This window comes from Cervus elaphus, chromosome 19 (genome assembly GCF_910594005.1).
Source record: "Cervus elaphus chromosome 19, mCerEla1.1, whole genome shotgun sequence".
Classification (NCBI taxonomy): domain Eukaryota; kingdom Metazoa; phylum Chordata; class Mammalia; order Artiodactyla; family Cervidae; genus Cervus; species Cervus elaphus.
The window spans coordinates 51,019,621-51,034,791 of NC_057833.1; the positions used below are offsets into that span (position 1 = coordinate 51,019,621).

The 15,171-nt window shown below is 40.4% G+C and overlaps 1 protein-coding gene across 2 annotated transcripts in view; it reads right to left on the minus strand.

Annotated features, from left to right (window-relative positions):
* Nucleotides 1–10,640, minus strand: part of SEC22A (SEC22 homolog A, vesicle trafficking protein) — a 78,137-nt gene extending 67,497 nt beyond the window's left edge. The window contains exons 1-2 of one of the 2 annotated variants that reach the window (XM_043874463.1): nucleotides 10,554–10,593; nucleotides 8,481–8,572 (exon numbers count right to left, since the gene is read on the minus strand). In XM_043874463.1, coding sequence (XP_043730398.1) covers nucleotides 8,481–8,485 — 5 coding nt within the window. In that variant the 5' untranslated portion in view covers nucleotides 8,486–8,572; nucleotides 10,554–10,593. Of the gene's footprint in view, nucleotides 1–8,480; nucleotides 8,573–10,553 lie in introns of both variants that reach the window. The other variant, XM_043874464.1, reaches the window with a different exon arrangement.
* Between the last annotated feature and the right edge of the window lie 4,531 nt (nucleotides 10,641–15,171).

Below are 15,171 nucleotides of genomic sequence, written 5' to 3' on the forward strand. Positions count from 1 at the left end.
AACATGACATATCCAAATCATTTTTTTTCTTCCTATTCAATCAGCTCCTTTTTTCTTCTGAAGGCAGTAGCAAAAGAAAGCTGGGATCAAGGGATAATGTCTATACTATAAATCTCTTTTTAAAATTATTACATTTATTAAACCACAATTGTAACATTTATCCTAAGTGTAAGAAATTAGGAAAATGGCTTACTTTATACACTTACAATTTATGATTTAAACAGAAAATTTCATCTTTCCAGAAGTATACTGAAACACAAAGACCACTCTAGGACTTAACATGAGGGCAGGATTGTGACTTACAGTTTCCAAACATCCATATTCTTAGTACTGTTTAAAAGAAACTGCATTCTTTATGTTCAATCTTTCTAGGATCTCAACAGAAATATTAGGAATAAGCTTTACTATACAGTGCCAACTTTCACATAACCTTCAAAGCTACTCTTTTCTTTTTATATGACTTAAAAGACAGAAATGTATGATTCATACTTCCTAAAAGAATACCAACCTAGTTAAGTTCCATTCATTTAAGAAACATTTATTATTTATGCCAGGGGCTATGTTAGACATTAGGAATAGATAGTTCCTACCACTGAGAAGCATTGGCCCAGAATTAAAGAAATTCAGATGGAAAGAGCAAACATAACAAAAGCTATATTGCCAACTGCTTTACTAACTGGAAAACTACAGTTACACAAACTTGCCTTTCAGATATTCCTAATATACAGTTTTAGGCTTATAACCAAAAGCACAACAGTCTTTCTAAATTCTTGAAAGGTTTTCAGAGAACTACTTCAATAGACCTACTGATAAGATTTCTCTGAGGAGAAAAAATTAAACCTCTTCCTTTCAGAGTCATTTAACCTAGCATTCAAACCACTGAACTAACAAAAGAAATTGGGATGACTGCCCAGTGAACAATAAAAGGCTTGACTAATTTGTAGAGACTTTAGTCACCTTCAGTTCAGTCCAGTCCTGTCCAACTCTTTGGATTAGCAATCTTTCCTTTATTAACTCAATAAATACACCCCCCCCCTTTTTTCTTTTTACCTTGAATTCTTAATACAATTCCTTAAACACACACACACTCCAATCTTAATCTGGACTGTGGCAGTAGAAAAAGGAATCTGTTGACATTAAGGCCAAGCTCGGATTAGGATACCCTTAAAGTCTAGGCAGGGTGGTGGCTGGAGAAAACATGGAAAAGTTGGTGGGAACTGAGAAAAGGGAGCGGTTAAGACACTTGCATGGGAAGATTCAAGAGCAGTAGTTTTATTGGGGTTATAGATAGATTTTTAGGACACTGATCCATTCTCCCTTACCTTTAACAGGAAAAAAAAAAAGTAACATATGCCTTTACACAGCATCAGAAAACTCATAAGAAATCTGAGTGCTGGCTTATATATTCTTTGCCCAATAGCAACTGCTAGAGGAAAAATTTTCACAATACCAAACTCCTACTGCAGTGGTTAGCAGCCTTTTAGACCCAAGACAAGACGCTGGCCTCTCTTCTTCAGAATGTTGTGGGGTAATGACTGTGGGTCCAAAGTTCCAGGAAGGCAATTTCTCAAAAGTAATAAACAAAACCCAACAAATAAGTACATTTTATATCTACTTTCCAGCAAGATGCTTTCATAAATGCCACTTTTAAGGGAAAAAAAATTTCATAATAGGTTGATCACTCATACTTTTAGTCTGTTATTTCCCAAACTTCCATCATCCAAGTACCATTTTCAGAAGTCATATTACCATATCTGCATCCCACCTGTACTGTTTTTTACCTAATACAGGTCTTTCAATTGATTTATTTTTTGCCCTATGCTTAGCAATAGCATCTATGAAATCAGTTTTGAGGTGTTAGGTTTTCCTTCTAATTTAAATTAAAATATATAAAGAACTTTTCCCTCATCAAACATGTGTGGGAAATTTTTTGCAGAATTTCTTTTATGTTTATCTGCTTATCATTTGAATTATCTTACCTATCTTAAGTTACTAAAGTTTGGGAAACTCTACTTTGATACATACTGTTTTATTAAAAGTACTAGCTGAAGATCTGTCTCTCTCCTTTTGACTCCCCCTCTTCTCCTCCTGATCACCTCTACCTCCTCCCTCCCTCTTCTCTTCTCTACATAACTCTGTGAACCTCTCTGGGTGTTCCAGGCTGTGGAGAGCACATAGGGAACTGATTACTGGCTAGATTGCTCTCTCCCCTTTTGATTTTCCCTCTTCTCTTCTCCATGTAATTCTGCGAACCTCTCTGGGTGTCCCTCACTGTGGAGACTCTTTTCTCCATTAACCTAGATGTTTTACCATCGGTGCTGTATGGATGGAGAAGTCTTGAGGCTACTGTAAGAATAAGACTGAAAAACCAGAGGCAGAAGGCTTAAATCTAAAACTTGAGAACACCAGAAAACTCCTGACTCCAGGGAACATTAATCGACAAGAGCTCATCCAAAAGCCTCCATACCTACACTGAAACCAAGCTCCACCCAAGAGCCAACAAGTTTCAGAGCAAGACATACCACACTAATTCTCCAGCAATGCAGGAACATAGCCCTGAGCATTAATATACAGGCTGCCCAAAGTCACACCAAACCCATAGACACCTCAAAACTCACTACTGGACACTTCATTGCACTCCAGAGAGAAGAAATCCAGCTCCACCCACCAGAACACCGACCCAAGCTATCCTAATCAGGAAACCTTGACAAACCACTCGTCCAACCCCATCCACAGGGAGGAACCTCCACAATAAAGAGGAACCACAAACTTCCAGCATACAAAAAGGCCACCCCAAACACAACAATCTAAACAAGATGAAAAGGCAGAGAAATATTCAGCAGGTAAAGGAACATGATAAATGCCCGCCAAACCAAACAAAAGAGGAGATAGGGAGTCTACCTGAAAAAGAATTCAGAACAATGATAGTAAAAATGATCCAAAATTGTGAAAACAAAATGGAGTTACAGATAATTAGTCTGGAGACAAGGATTGAGATGATGCAAGAAATGTTTGACAAGGACCTAGAAGAAATAAAAAAGAGTCAATCAGTAATGAATAATGCAATAACTGAGATCAAAAACACTCTGGAGGGAACCAACAGTAGAATAACTGAGGCAGAAGATAGGATAAGTGAGGTGGAAGATAGAATGGTGTAAATAAATGAAGCAGAGAGGAAAATAGAAAAAAGAATTTTAAAAAATGAGGACAACCTCAGAGATCTCTGGGACAATGTCAAATGCCCCAACATTTGAATTATAGGAGTCCCAGAAGAAGAAAACAAAAAGAAAGACCATGAGAAAATACTTGAGGAGATAATAGTTGAAAACTTCCCTAAAATGGAGAAGGAAATAGCCACCCCAGTCCAAGAAACACAGAGAGTCCCAAACAGGATAAACCCAAGGTGAAACACCCCGAGACATGTATTAATCAAATTAATGAAGATCAAAAACACAAAGAACAAATATTAAAAGCAGCAAGGAAAAACAACAAATAACACACAAGGGGATTCCCACAAGGATAACAGCTGATCTTTCAATAGAAACTCTTCAGGCCAGAAGGGAATGGCAGGATATACTTAAAGTGATGAAAGAAAAAAACCTACAACCCAGATTACTATACCCAGCAAGGATCTCAATCAAATATGAAGGAGAAATCAAAGGTTTTACAGACAACCAAAAGCTGAGAGAATTTAGCACCACCAAACCAGCTCTTCAACAAACACTAAAGGATATTCTCTAGACAGGAAACACAGAAAAAGTTTATAAGTTTATAAACTCGAACCCAAAACAACAAAGTAAATGGCAACGGGATCATATTTATTAATAATTACCTTAAATGTAAATGGATTGAATGCCCCAACCAAAAGACAAAGACGGGCTGAATGGATACAAAAACAAGACCCCTATGTATGCTGTCTACAAGAGACCCACCTCAAAACAAGGGACACATACAGACTGAAAGTGAAGGGCTGGAAAAAGATATTTCACACAAATGGAGACCAAAAGAAAGTAGGAGTAGCAATACTCATATCAGATAAAATAGACTTTGAAATAAAGGCCGTGAAAAGAGACAAAGGACACTGCATAATGATCAAAGGGTCAATCCAACAAGAAGATATAACAATCATAAATATATATGCACCCAACATACGAGCACTGCAATATGTAAGGCAAATGCTAACAAGTATGAAAGGGGAAATTAACAGTAACACAATAATAGTGGGAGACTTTAATACCACACTCACACCTATGGATAGATCAACTAAACATAAAATTAGCAAGGAAACACAAACTTTAAATGATACAATGGACCAATTAGACCTAATTGATATCTATAGGATATTTCACCCCAAATCAATGAGTTTCACCTTTTTCTCAAGTGCACACAGAACCTTCTCCAGGATAGATCACATCCTGGGCCATAAATCTAGCCTTGGTAAATTCAAAAAAATTGAAATCATTCCAAGCATCTTTTCTGATCACAATGTGGTAAGATTAGATGTCAACTACAGGAAAAAAAACTATTAAAAATACAACATATGGAGGCTAAACAACACACTTCTGAATAACCAACAAATCACAGAAAAAATCAAAATATGCATAGAAACGAATGAAAATGAAAACACAACAACCCAAAACCTATGGGACTCAGTAAAAGCAGTACTAAGGGGAAGGTTCACAGCAATACAAGCTTACCTCAAGAAACAAGGGAAAAGTCAAATAAATAACCTGCTCTATCCAGTAGTCATGTATGGATGTGACAGCTGGACTATAAAGAAAGATGAGGGCCAAAGAATTGATGCTTTTGAACTATGGTGTTGGAGAAGACTCTTGAGAGTCCCCTGGACTGCAAGAAGATCCAACCAGTCCATCCTAAAGGAGATCAGTCCTGGGTGTTCATTGGAAGGACTGATGTTGAAGCTGAAACTCTAATACTTTGGCCACCTGATGCGAAGAGCTGACTTATTTGTAAAGGCTCTGGTGCTGGGAGGGATTGGGGGCAGAAGGAGAAGGGCACGACAGAGGATGAGATGGTTGGATGGCATCACCGACTCAATGGACATGAGTTTGGGTAAACTCCAGGAGTTGGTGATGGACAGGGAGGCCTGGTGTGCTGCGGTTCACAGGGTCGCAAAGAGTCGGACATGACTGAGCTGAGCTGAACACCTAAAGCAACTAGAAAAGGAAGAAATGAAGAACCCCTGGGTTAGTAAAAGGAAAGAAATCATAAAAATTAGGGCAGAAATAAGTGAAAAAGAAAGGAGACCACAGCAAAAATCAACAAAGCTAAAAGCTGGTTCTTTGAGAAGATAAATAAAATAGACAAACCATTAGCCAGATTCATCAAGAAAAAAAGGGAAGAGAATCAAATCAACAAAATTAGAAATGAAAATAGAGAAATCACAACAGACAACACAGAAATACAAAGGATCATAAGAAACTACTATCAGTAACTATATATCAATAAAACGGACAACTTGGAATGGACAAATTCTTAGAAAAGTATAACTTTCCAAAACTGAACCAGGAAGAAACAGAAAATCTTAACAGGCCCATCACAAGCACAGAAATCAAAACTGTAATCAGAAATCTTCCAGCAAACAAAAGCCCAGGACCAGACGGCTTCACAGCTGAATTCTAACAAAAATTTAAAGAAGAGCTAACACCTATCCTACTCAAACTCTTCCAGAAAATTGCAGAGGAAGGTAAACTTCCAAACTCATTCTATGAAGCCACCATCACCCTAATACCAAAACCAGACAAAGATGCCACAAAAAAAGAAAACTACAGGCCAATATCACTGATGAACATAGATGCAAAAATCCCTAACAAAATTCTAGCAACAGAATCCAACAACATATTAAAAAGATCTTACATCATGATCAAGTTGGCTTTATCCCAGGGATGCAAGGATTCTTTAATATCTGCAAATCAATCAATGTGATAACCATATTAACAAATTGAAAGATAAAAAACATATGATTATCTCAATAGAAGCAGAGAAAGCCTTTGACAAAATTCAACATCCATTTATGATAAAAACCCTCCAGAAAGCAGGAATAGAAGGAACATACCTCAACATAATAAAAGCCATGTATGATAAACCCACAGCAAACATTATCCTCAATGGTGAAAAATTGAAAGCATTTCCCCTAAAGTCAGGAACAAGACAAGGGTGCCACTCTCACCACTACTATTCAACATAGTTTTGGAAGTTTTAGCCACAACTCCAGGAGTTGGTGATGGACAGACAGGCATGGCGTGCTGCAGTTCATGGGGTCTCAAAGAGTCACATGACTGAGTGACTGAACTGAACTGAAGAGGAAAACATAGGCAAAACACTCTCTGACATAAATCACAGTAGGATCCTCTATGACCAACCTCCCAGAGTAATGGAAATAAAAGCAAAAATAAACAAATGGGACCTAATTAAACTTACAAGCTTTTGCACAACGAAGGAAACTGTAAGCAAGGTGAAAAGACAGCCTTCAGAATGGGAGAAAATAATAGCAAACGAAGCAACTGACAAAGAATTAATCTCAAAAATATACAAGCAGCTCCTGCAGCTCAATTCCAGAAAAATAAACGACCCAATCAAAAAATGGGCCAAAGAACTAAATAGACATTTCTCCAAAGAAGACATACAGATGGCTAACAAATACATGAAAAGATGCTCAACATCACTCATTATCAGAGAAATGCAAATCAAAACCACAATGAGGTACCATCTCACACCAGTCAGAATGGCTGCTATCAAAAAGTCTACAAACGATAAATGCTGGAGAGGTTGCAGAGAAAAAAGAACCCTCTTACACTGTTGGTGGGAATGCAAACTTATACAGCCGCTATGGAGAAGAGTGTGGAGATTCCTTTAAAAACTGGAAATAGAACTGCCATACAACCCAGCAATCCCACTGCTGGGCATACACACCAAGGAAACCAGAATTGAAAGAGACACATGTACCCCAATGTTCATCACAGCACAGTTTACAACAGCTAGGACATGGAAGCAACCTAGATGTCCATCGGCAGACAAATAGATAAGAAAGCTGTGGTATGTATACACAATGGAATATTACTCAGCCATTAAAAAGAATATATTTGAATCCATTCTAATGCGGTAGATGAAACTGGAGCCTATAGTAGAGAGTGAAGTAAGTCAGAAAGAAAATCACCATTACAGTATACTATTGCATATATATGGAATTTAGAAAGATGGTAACAATGACCCTATAAACGAGACAGCAAAACAGACACAGATGTAAAGAACAGTCTTTTGGGCTCTGTGGGAGAAGGCGAGGGCGGGATGATTTGACAGGGTAGCATTGAAACGTGTATATTATCATACGTGAAGCGGATCACAGGTCCAGGTTCAATGCATGAGACAGGGTGCTCAGGGCTGGTGCACTGGGATGACCCTGGGGGAAGGGATGGGGAGGGAGGTGGGAGGGGGGTTCTGGATGGGGAACACACGTGCACCCGTGGCTGATTCACGTCGATGTTTGGCAAAAACCACCACAATATTGTAAAGTAATTAGCCTCCAATTAAAATAAATAAATTAATTTTTTTAAAAAGTACTAGCTGAGATCTGGGAACTGGGGTGTAGTTTTGGAGAAAGCTCTACTAATTGTGATGCACTGGGCTGGGGCAAGATTGAGTGAAAAGAGAAGGACTTCATGCAGCCATAGGTTAGCAGGAAGGCACTTGGGAGATAGAGCCTGAAAAGAGGTGGAAAGGGTACCAAGAACAACCAGAGTTTATTCTGCAACTTTACCTGTGCCTCCCACCTTATCAACAGACTTTGGTATTTTTATTATAGGTACTTATACTGCATAGTATGCATAAGAACTCCAGCTCCAGCATAGATCATACACACATCTAGGAAGAAGGACTTCAACACATACTCAATTGCATCAGTAATTTGTGTAACACCTCACAGTTCACGAAGAGTGAGGGAGGTATAACCTCCATTTTACAGATGAGGAAACCTTCCTCAGTGTCACACTGCTAATATATGGCAGTGCTTAAACCTAAGTCTCTTGTGTATCTCTACATCACTGTGCTCCTCCTATAATCAACAAGGGGCAAGAAGCCAGTGATACAGGAATTAGCTACTCATTCTGAAATAACAGTAATTTTTAAAAACAGCATATATACTATATAGTATAGTATTATAGTATAGTATTATAGTTAACAGGGTGTACTCTGGAACCAAATTGCCTGGGTTCAAAAACTGGCTCTACCATTTAGTAACTGTGTAAACTTGGGCAAACTTTGTCTTTTTATGCTCAATATCCTCATCTGTCAATTTTGACTACCAATAGCACCCATCTCATAGGACTGTTTAAAGATACTAATAGTATCTACCTCATAAGAACACGTAAGGAACCTGAAACATCACCTTGCAGACGGAAAGTGCAATATTAAGTTTGTTATTATTATTGACTGTCCTCTATTTACCATTTTATACACATTACCTCATTTAAGCCTTCCAATAACCTGTGAGGTAGTTATCCGTTCCATTTTATCTCTGAGGAAATTCAAGCCCAGAAAAGTAATCTATTCAATCCTGAAACAAGCAAGTGACAGAATTAAACTCAAGCATAATTCTAACCACACTCTGAAATGTTGCCTCTCAACATATTTAAGCTTCTTACTCAACTACATTGGAGAAGGAAATGGCAACTCACTCCAGTGTTCTTGCCTGGATAATTCCAGGGATGGGGGAGCCTGGTGGGCTGCCGTCTATGGGGTCACACAGGGTCGGACATGACTGAAGCAACTTAGCAGCAGCAGCAACTCAACTACGTGGACAGGAAGGTCAAAAGTACCCGTTTGTTAAGACCTAGACTCATTAGAAAAGAGCCTGTTCTGGGAAAGATTGTAGGCAGGAGAAGGGGACAACAGAGGATGAGATGGTTGGACGGCATCACTGACTCAATGGACATGAGTTTGAGCAAGCTCTGGGAGTTGGTGATGGGCAGGGAGGCCTGGTGTGCTGCAGTCCATGAAGTCAAAAAGAGCTGGACATGACTAAGCGGCTGAACTGAATTCCAAGCTCCATTAACACACCAGCATAAAATACACTAAAGATTTTTTAAGAGTCAGTTTTGTACACACGGGATTTCCTAGTGGCTCAGATGGTAAAGAATCTGCCTACAATGCAGGAGACCCAAGTTCGATCCTTGGGTGGGGAAGATCCCCTGAAGGAGGAAATGGCAACCCACTCCAGTATTCTTGCCTGGAGAATCCTATGGACAGAAGAGTTTGGTGGGCTACAATCCGTGGGATCACAAAGAGTCAGACACGACTAACACTTTATACACACACACGCACACACACACACAAGCACTAAACTAATTATGGTTCTCAATACAGGAAATGCCCAGATGTCCCTTAAGTTAGGGTTGTGTTATGTGCTTGGTCGCTCAGTCCTGTCTGACTCTGCAACTCCATGAACTGTAGCCCGTCAGGCTCCTCTTCCTATGGAATTCTCCAGGCAAGAATACTGGAGTGGGTTGCCATTTCCTTCTCCAGGGGATCTTCCTGACCCAGGGATCAAACCCAGGTCTCCCACGTTGCAGGCAGATTCTTTACCATCTGAGCCAACAGGGAAACCATTATCTTAGCACCTGAACAAATGCCAGTAACCTGCAAAGTGACTCAGAGTTTTAAGAAGTGGCTGTTCCACCTGTTAGCTGGGATCCCATCATCTCCCTCCTAGTGGCTGACACTTCACCCCTAGGCTTTGCCTTGGCTGAAGCAAAGCAAAAAAGGAACTGATTCTCAAGCTTTCCCACTGCCCCAGGTGGATGATCCAGGAAACTAACCGGGGGCGGAGGAGCGGGGGAGGCGGGCCAAAGCTGCTGTTTTCACTGTCAGAGAGATTAAAGGAAGCTGGGGCTCGGCCTCCTATTCCGGAACCTTCATCTACCTGTCGAGTCAATTGCTTAGGTCTCCCTTATGCCACATCGTTTCCTAAGTACCATTAACAGGACCTTAGGTTTCTGTGAGCCAACGCGGGAAAATCTCTGGGTTCAACGCTTGAATTAGCATTGAGGTTGGATTACCTCACAAAAAAAGCAAAGTAACCCTGCCTAAAAGAAAATAGGAAGTGCCATGTCAAGCTCTCTGGGCCACCTAAACAGCCTAGGAGGACCACAGTGTTTCTGACACCTGGGCGCCAGGGAATGCCGCTTAACCGCTGGCAGCTCACAGCGACTGTCCCTCCCTCCTCGGCCCCCCGCCCAAGCAGCCCGATATCCCGGCAGGTCAGCCGAAGGACAACCGCCCTTCGCGCGGCCCCAGTGATCCCTCAAGTTGAAGTGAACGAAATCCCAGCAATCCCACCCCTCCAAAGCTCCACGACTCCGACGACTCCCGCTCCCACGCCACGAACTTAGTTCCCGCCCGGGGTAGGTAGGTCTGTAGTCCCAACGGCGAGGGTCAGGACCGTAGCAGGAGACCGGGAGAGAGAGGGGAGCGGCAGATCAGGGGTTCGAGCGACCCCAAGAAGGGACGAAGGAGGACTGTGAGGGGCCGGGTCGTACCTGTCGAGCCGAGACCCGCCGCTCCGAGTGACGCGCCTCGCAGTGCACTGTGGGGCCGGGGAGTGGCCTCTCCGCGGGGCAGCCCCGCGTGCAACGTGGCTGGCGCCCAGCGGGATCAAGCCCCGCCCCCGTTCCATCTGGCTCAGGCCAATCAGGTTCTGGGGGAAGAACACACCCGCCCGCTCCGGGGGAGATTGACAGCTTTTCACGCTTCTACGCCAAGAGAGTGGCAAGTCCTGGATTGACTGATTATACTGTCCCTCGCAAATAAAGCTGATCTCCTGTCTGCCGCCTGTACCTGCAGGTTGTTTCTTATGCGGCCCTGCAGGAAACACTTATCGAAGGAGCATGAAAGCCCCGCTCTGAGTGAACAAGAAAAGGACCTGTCCCATTATTACCACGCGGGGGAAGGCATCCAACCTTGACAAAGAAATGCCAGATGCTGTTCCTTCAGTCCATCCCAGCTTTTGCATCGGTCATGCATTATTAAACAAGTACCTACTGACTGCATACTATGTGCCAAGCACAGTGTTAGGCATTGGGTTATAGGAGTGAATATAACATTCAGTGGATCTAATGTGTGATAGGAGCAAGAGATGTTAAAGGGTAACATTACGTAATTATAAATTGTGATCAGTTCTATGAAGGAAAATTAGGGAGCGCAACGACAGATTAATCAGGACTATGGGGGCAGAGCTCTTTGAAGAAGTGCCTTTGAAGCTCTAGGCACATGAAAGAGCCTTTAAGAATGTTGCAGGCATAGGGAATATTATGTTTGAGATTGTTGGGGCATGAAAGAATTTGATGTGTTCTAGGAACATGTCACTGAAAGGAAGTCAATGGGTTTGAGGTGTAGGAGCAAACGAGTTGAAATGAATCAGAGGCCAGACTATGCAGGCTCTTCTTGGCCACATTATAAGTTTTAGATTGTATTTTGGAATGTATCTTAAGGTCAATAGGCAGCTAATAGAGTGTTAAGTAGGGTCAGATTTACATATTTATTAATAAACTCTCACTTAGGCTGTTTGTGGGGAATAGTTTGAAAGAGGAGAGAAGGGCTTATTGGAAGTCCAGTTTGGAGGCAGTTACATTAGTCAAGGCCGGAGATGACAGTGGCTTGAATTAGGATAATGACACTAGAGACACAAAGATTTGGATAATTTTGAAATACTTATTTGTAAATTAGCAGTGGAATCCAAAGGATGTAATAATGAATTGGTTTGCCTAGAATGATAAAGAAAAGAGGAGCATTAAGGATGACTCCATAACTTACTAGATGAATTAAGAACCCATTTACTGACTCAGGGAACCTAGAAGGAGGAGTAAATGGTCTTGGACTTATTAAGTTGGACATGCTTGTATATGGAGATGTCAACCAAATTTGGAGATGTAAGTCTGAAGTCCGGAAGCAATGTCTGGACTAATTATATAAATTTGCTGGTTGTTGGAGTGGGTTAACCAAGCAGTTCCACTCCTAGATATATATGCAACGGAATTGTATTCATATGTTTACCATAAACATATATAAGAATATACCACATATATAAGAATTCTCATAGGATAAATAAACTTTAGAATATTCACATAGTAGAACAATATACAGGAAAGAGAATGAACAATCAACAACTACATACAAAACATGGATGAATCTCACAACTGTAAAACTGACTGAAATAAGCCAGACACAGAAACTGTATACTACTTGATTCCACTTATATAATATTCAAATAGAGACAAAAATAATATTTGGTAATAGAAGTTAGACTATTGGTTACCCTTAGGTGGCATTAAGGTTTGGAAAGGGCCCCTAGAGGGCTTCTGGGATTCTAGTAATGTTTGCTCTGGATGTTAATTACACTAGTGTGTTTGATTAATGAAAATTCATGGGGTTGGGAATTCCATGGCAATCTAGTGGGAACTCTCCCTGCTTCTACTGCAGGGGGCACACAGGTTCAATCCCTGATCAAGGAATTAAGATCCTGCCTGCTACATGGAGAAAGCAAAAAAAAAAAAAAAACAGAAAAGAAAATTAGTCAAATTGTACACTTAAGATATGCAATTTTTAGTATGCATCTTATTATTCAATAGAAATTTTATATTTTTAAAGTGTTATGGTGATCCAGCCATAAATAAGTGACTGGTACCAAACTAAACTAACTTTCCTACCACAAACAATAGAAAACTGAACCAAATCTGAGACAAGTGTCTTCAGACATTGGACAGTAGGCACAGTAGAACTGTGATCCTAGAAAGAAGGAAAGCAAATAAGATGAGCACAAAGATGTCCGCAGATTTTCTTTCTGGTGGTATTTTCCAAAGCACAGGATTGAAGAAAGCTAAGCAGAATACAGTACTCTCTCTAACTGAGGAGAGTGAAATTTGAATTATGAGAGATGGAGGCAACTGAAATTTGCAGGGCAGAGAAACAGATTAAGAGTTTCAGGAATATACATGAGTCTCCTTGAATCTTTGACATAGCTTTAATGAGACTCCAGGAGGCTGGTTAAATAATAACCACTGTGGGAACTACAAGCTGAACAACTACTAGATCTTAAATAAAGTTTGGAATCATTGAAGTTCTGACCAACTGGAATGGAAAAACCTTATTAAACAAATAGAGCATTTGGTAAGAAAACCTCAGAAAGGCCACAGTTTAGAGATAAGGCTAAATTAGCCCAAGAGTAAAAGCTATTCTAGACTCACTCAAACAAAACAGAAAACTTACCTGCAAGTGAATTAAGTGCTTCATTGAATGAAACTTAATAATCTTTAAGGACAGCAAAATCCAGACACTAAACAATGTAGCACCCATAATATCCAGTATCCAAAGGTCAGTGTTCATTCCAATGCCAAAGAATGCTCAAACTACCACACAATTGCACTCATCTCACGCGCTAGCAAAGTGATGCTCAAAATTCTCCAAGCCAGACTTCAGCAATACATGAACCGTGAACTTCCACATGTTCAAGCTGGTTTTAGAAAAGGCAGAGGAACCAGAGATCAAATCGCCAACATCCGCTGGATCATCGAAAAAGCAAGAGAGTTCCAGAAAACATCTATCTCTGCTTTATTGACTATGCCAAAGTCTTTGACAGTGTGGGTCACAATAAACTGTGGAAAATTCTGAAGGAGATGGGAATACCAGACCACCTGACCTGCCTCTTAAGAAATCTGTATGCAGTTAGAACTGGACATGGAACAACAGACTGGTTCCAAATAGGGAAAGGAATATGTCAAGGCTGTATATTGTCACCCTGCTTATTTAACGTACATGCAGAGTACATCATGAGAAACACCAGGCTGGATGAAGCACAAGCTGGAATCAAGATTGCTGGAAGAAATATCAATAACCTCAGATATGAAGGTGACACCACCCTTATGGCAGAAAGTGAAGAACTAAAGAGCCTCATGATGAAAGTGAAAGAGGAGAGTGAAAAAGTTGGCTTAAAGCTCAACATTCAGAAAACTAAGATCATGGCATCCAGTCCCATCACTTCATGGCAAATAGATGGGGAAACAGTGGAAACAGTGACAGACTTTATTTTTCTGGGCTCCAAAATCACTGCAGATGGTGATTGCAGCCATGAAATTAAAAGATGCTTGCTCCTTGGAAGAAAAGCTATGACCAACCTAGACAGCATATTAAAAAGCAGGGACAGTTTTCCCAGCACCACTTGTTAAAGAGGTTGTCTTTTTTCCATTGTATGTCCTTGCCTCCTTTGTCAAAGATAAGGTGTCCATAGGTTCGTGGATTTATCTCTGGGCTTTCTATTTTGTTCCATTGATCTATATTTCTGTCTTTGTGCCAGTACCATACTGTCTTGATGACTGTGGCTTTGTAGTAGAGCCTGAAGTCAGGCAGGTTGATTCCTCCAGTTCCATTCTTCTTTCTCAAGATTACTTTGGCTATTCAAGGATTTTTGCAACCACTTGTAAAAGAATGAAACTAGAACACTTTCTAACACCATACACAAAAATAAACTCAAAATGGATTAAAGATCTAAATGTAAGACCAGAAACAATAAAACTCCTAGAGGAGAACATAGGCAAAACCCTCTCCGACATAAATCACAGCAGAATCCTCTATGACCCACCTCCCAGAATATTGGAAATAAAAGCAAAAATAAACAAATGGGACCTAATTAAACTTAAAAGCTTTTGCACAATGAAGGAAACTATAAACAAGGTGAAAAGACAGCCCTCAGATTGGGAGAAAATAATAGCAAACGAAGCAACAGACAAAGGACTAATCTCAAAAATATACAAGCAACTCCTGCAGCTCAATTCCAGAAAAATAAATGACCCAATCAAAAAATGGGCCAAAGAACTAAACAGACATTTCTCCAAAGAAGACATACAGATGGCTAACAAACACATGAAAAGATGCTCAATGTCACTCATCATCAGAGAAATGCAAATCAAAACCACAATGAGGTACCATTACACGCCAGTCAGGATGGCTGCTATCCAAAAGTCTACAAGCAATAAATGCTGGAGAGGGCGTGGAGAAAAGGGAACCCTCTTACACTGTTGGTGGGAATGCAAACTAGTACAGCCGCTATGGAAAACAGTGTGGAGATTTCTTAAAAAACTGGAAATAGAACTGCCATATGACCCA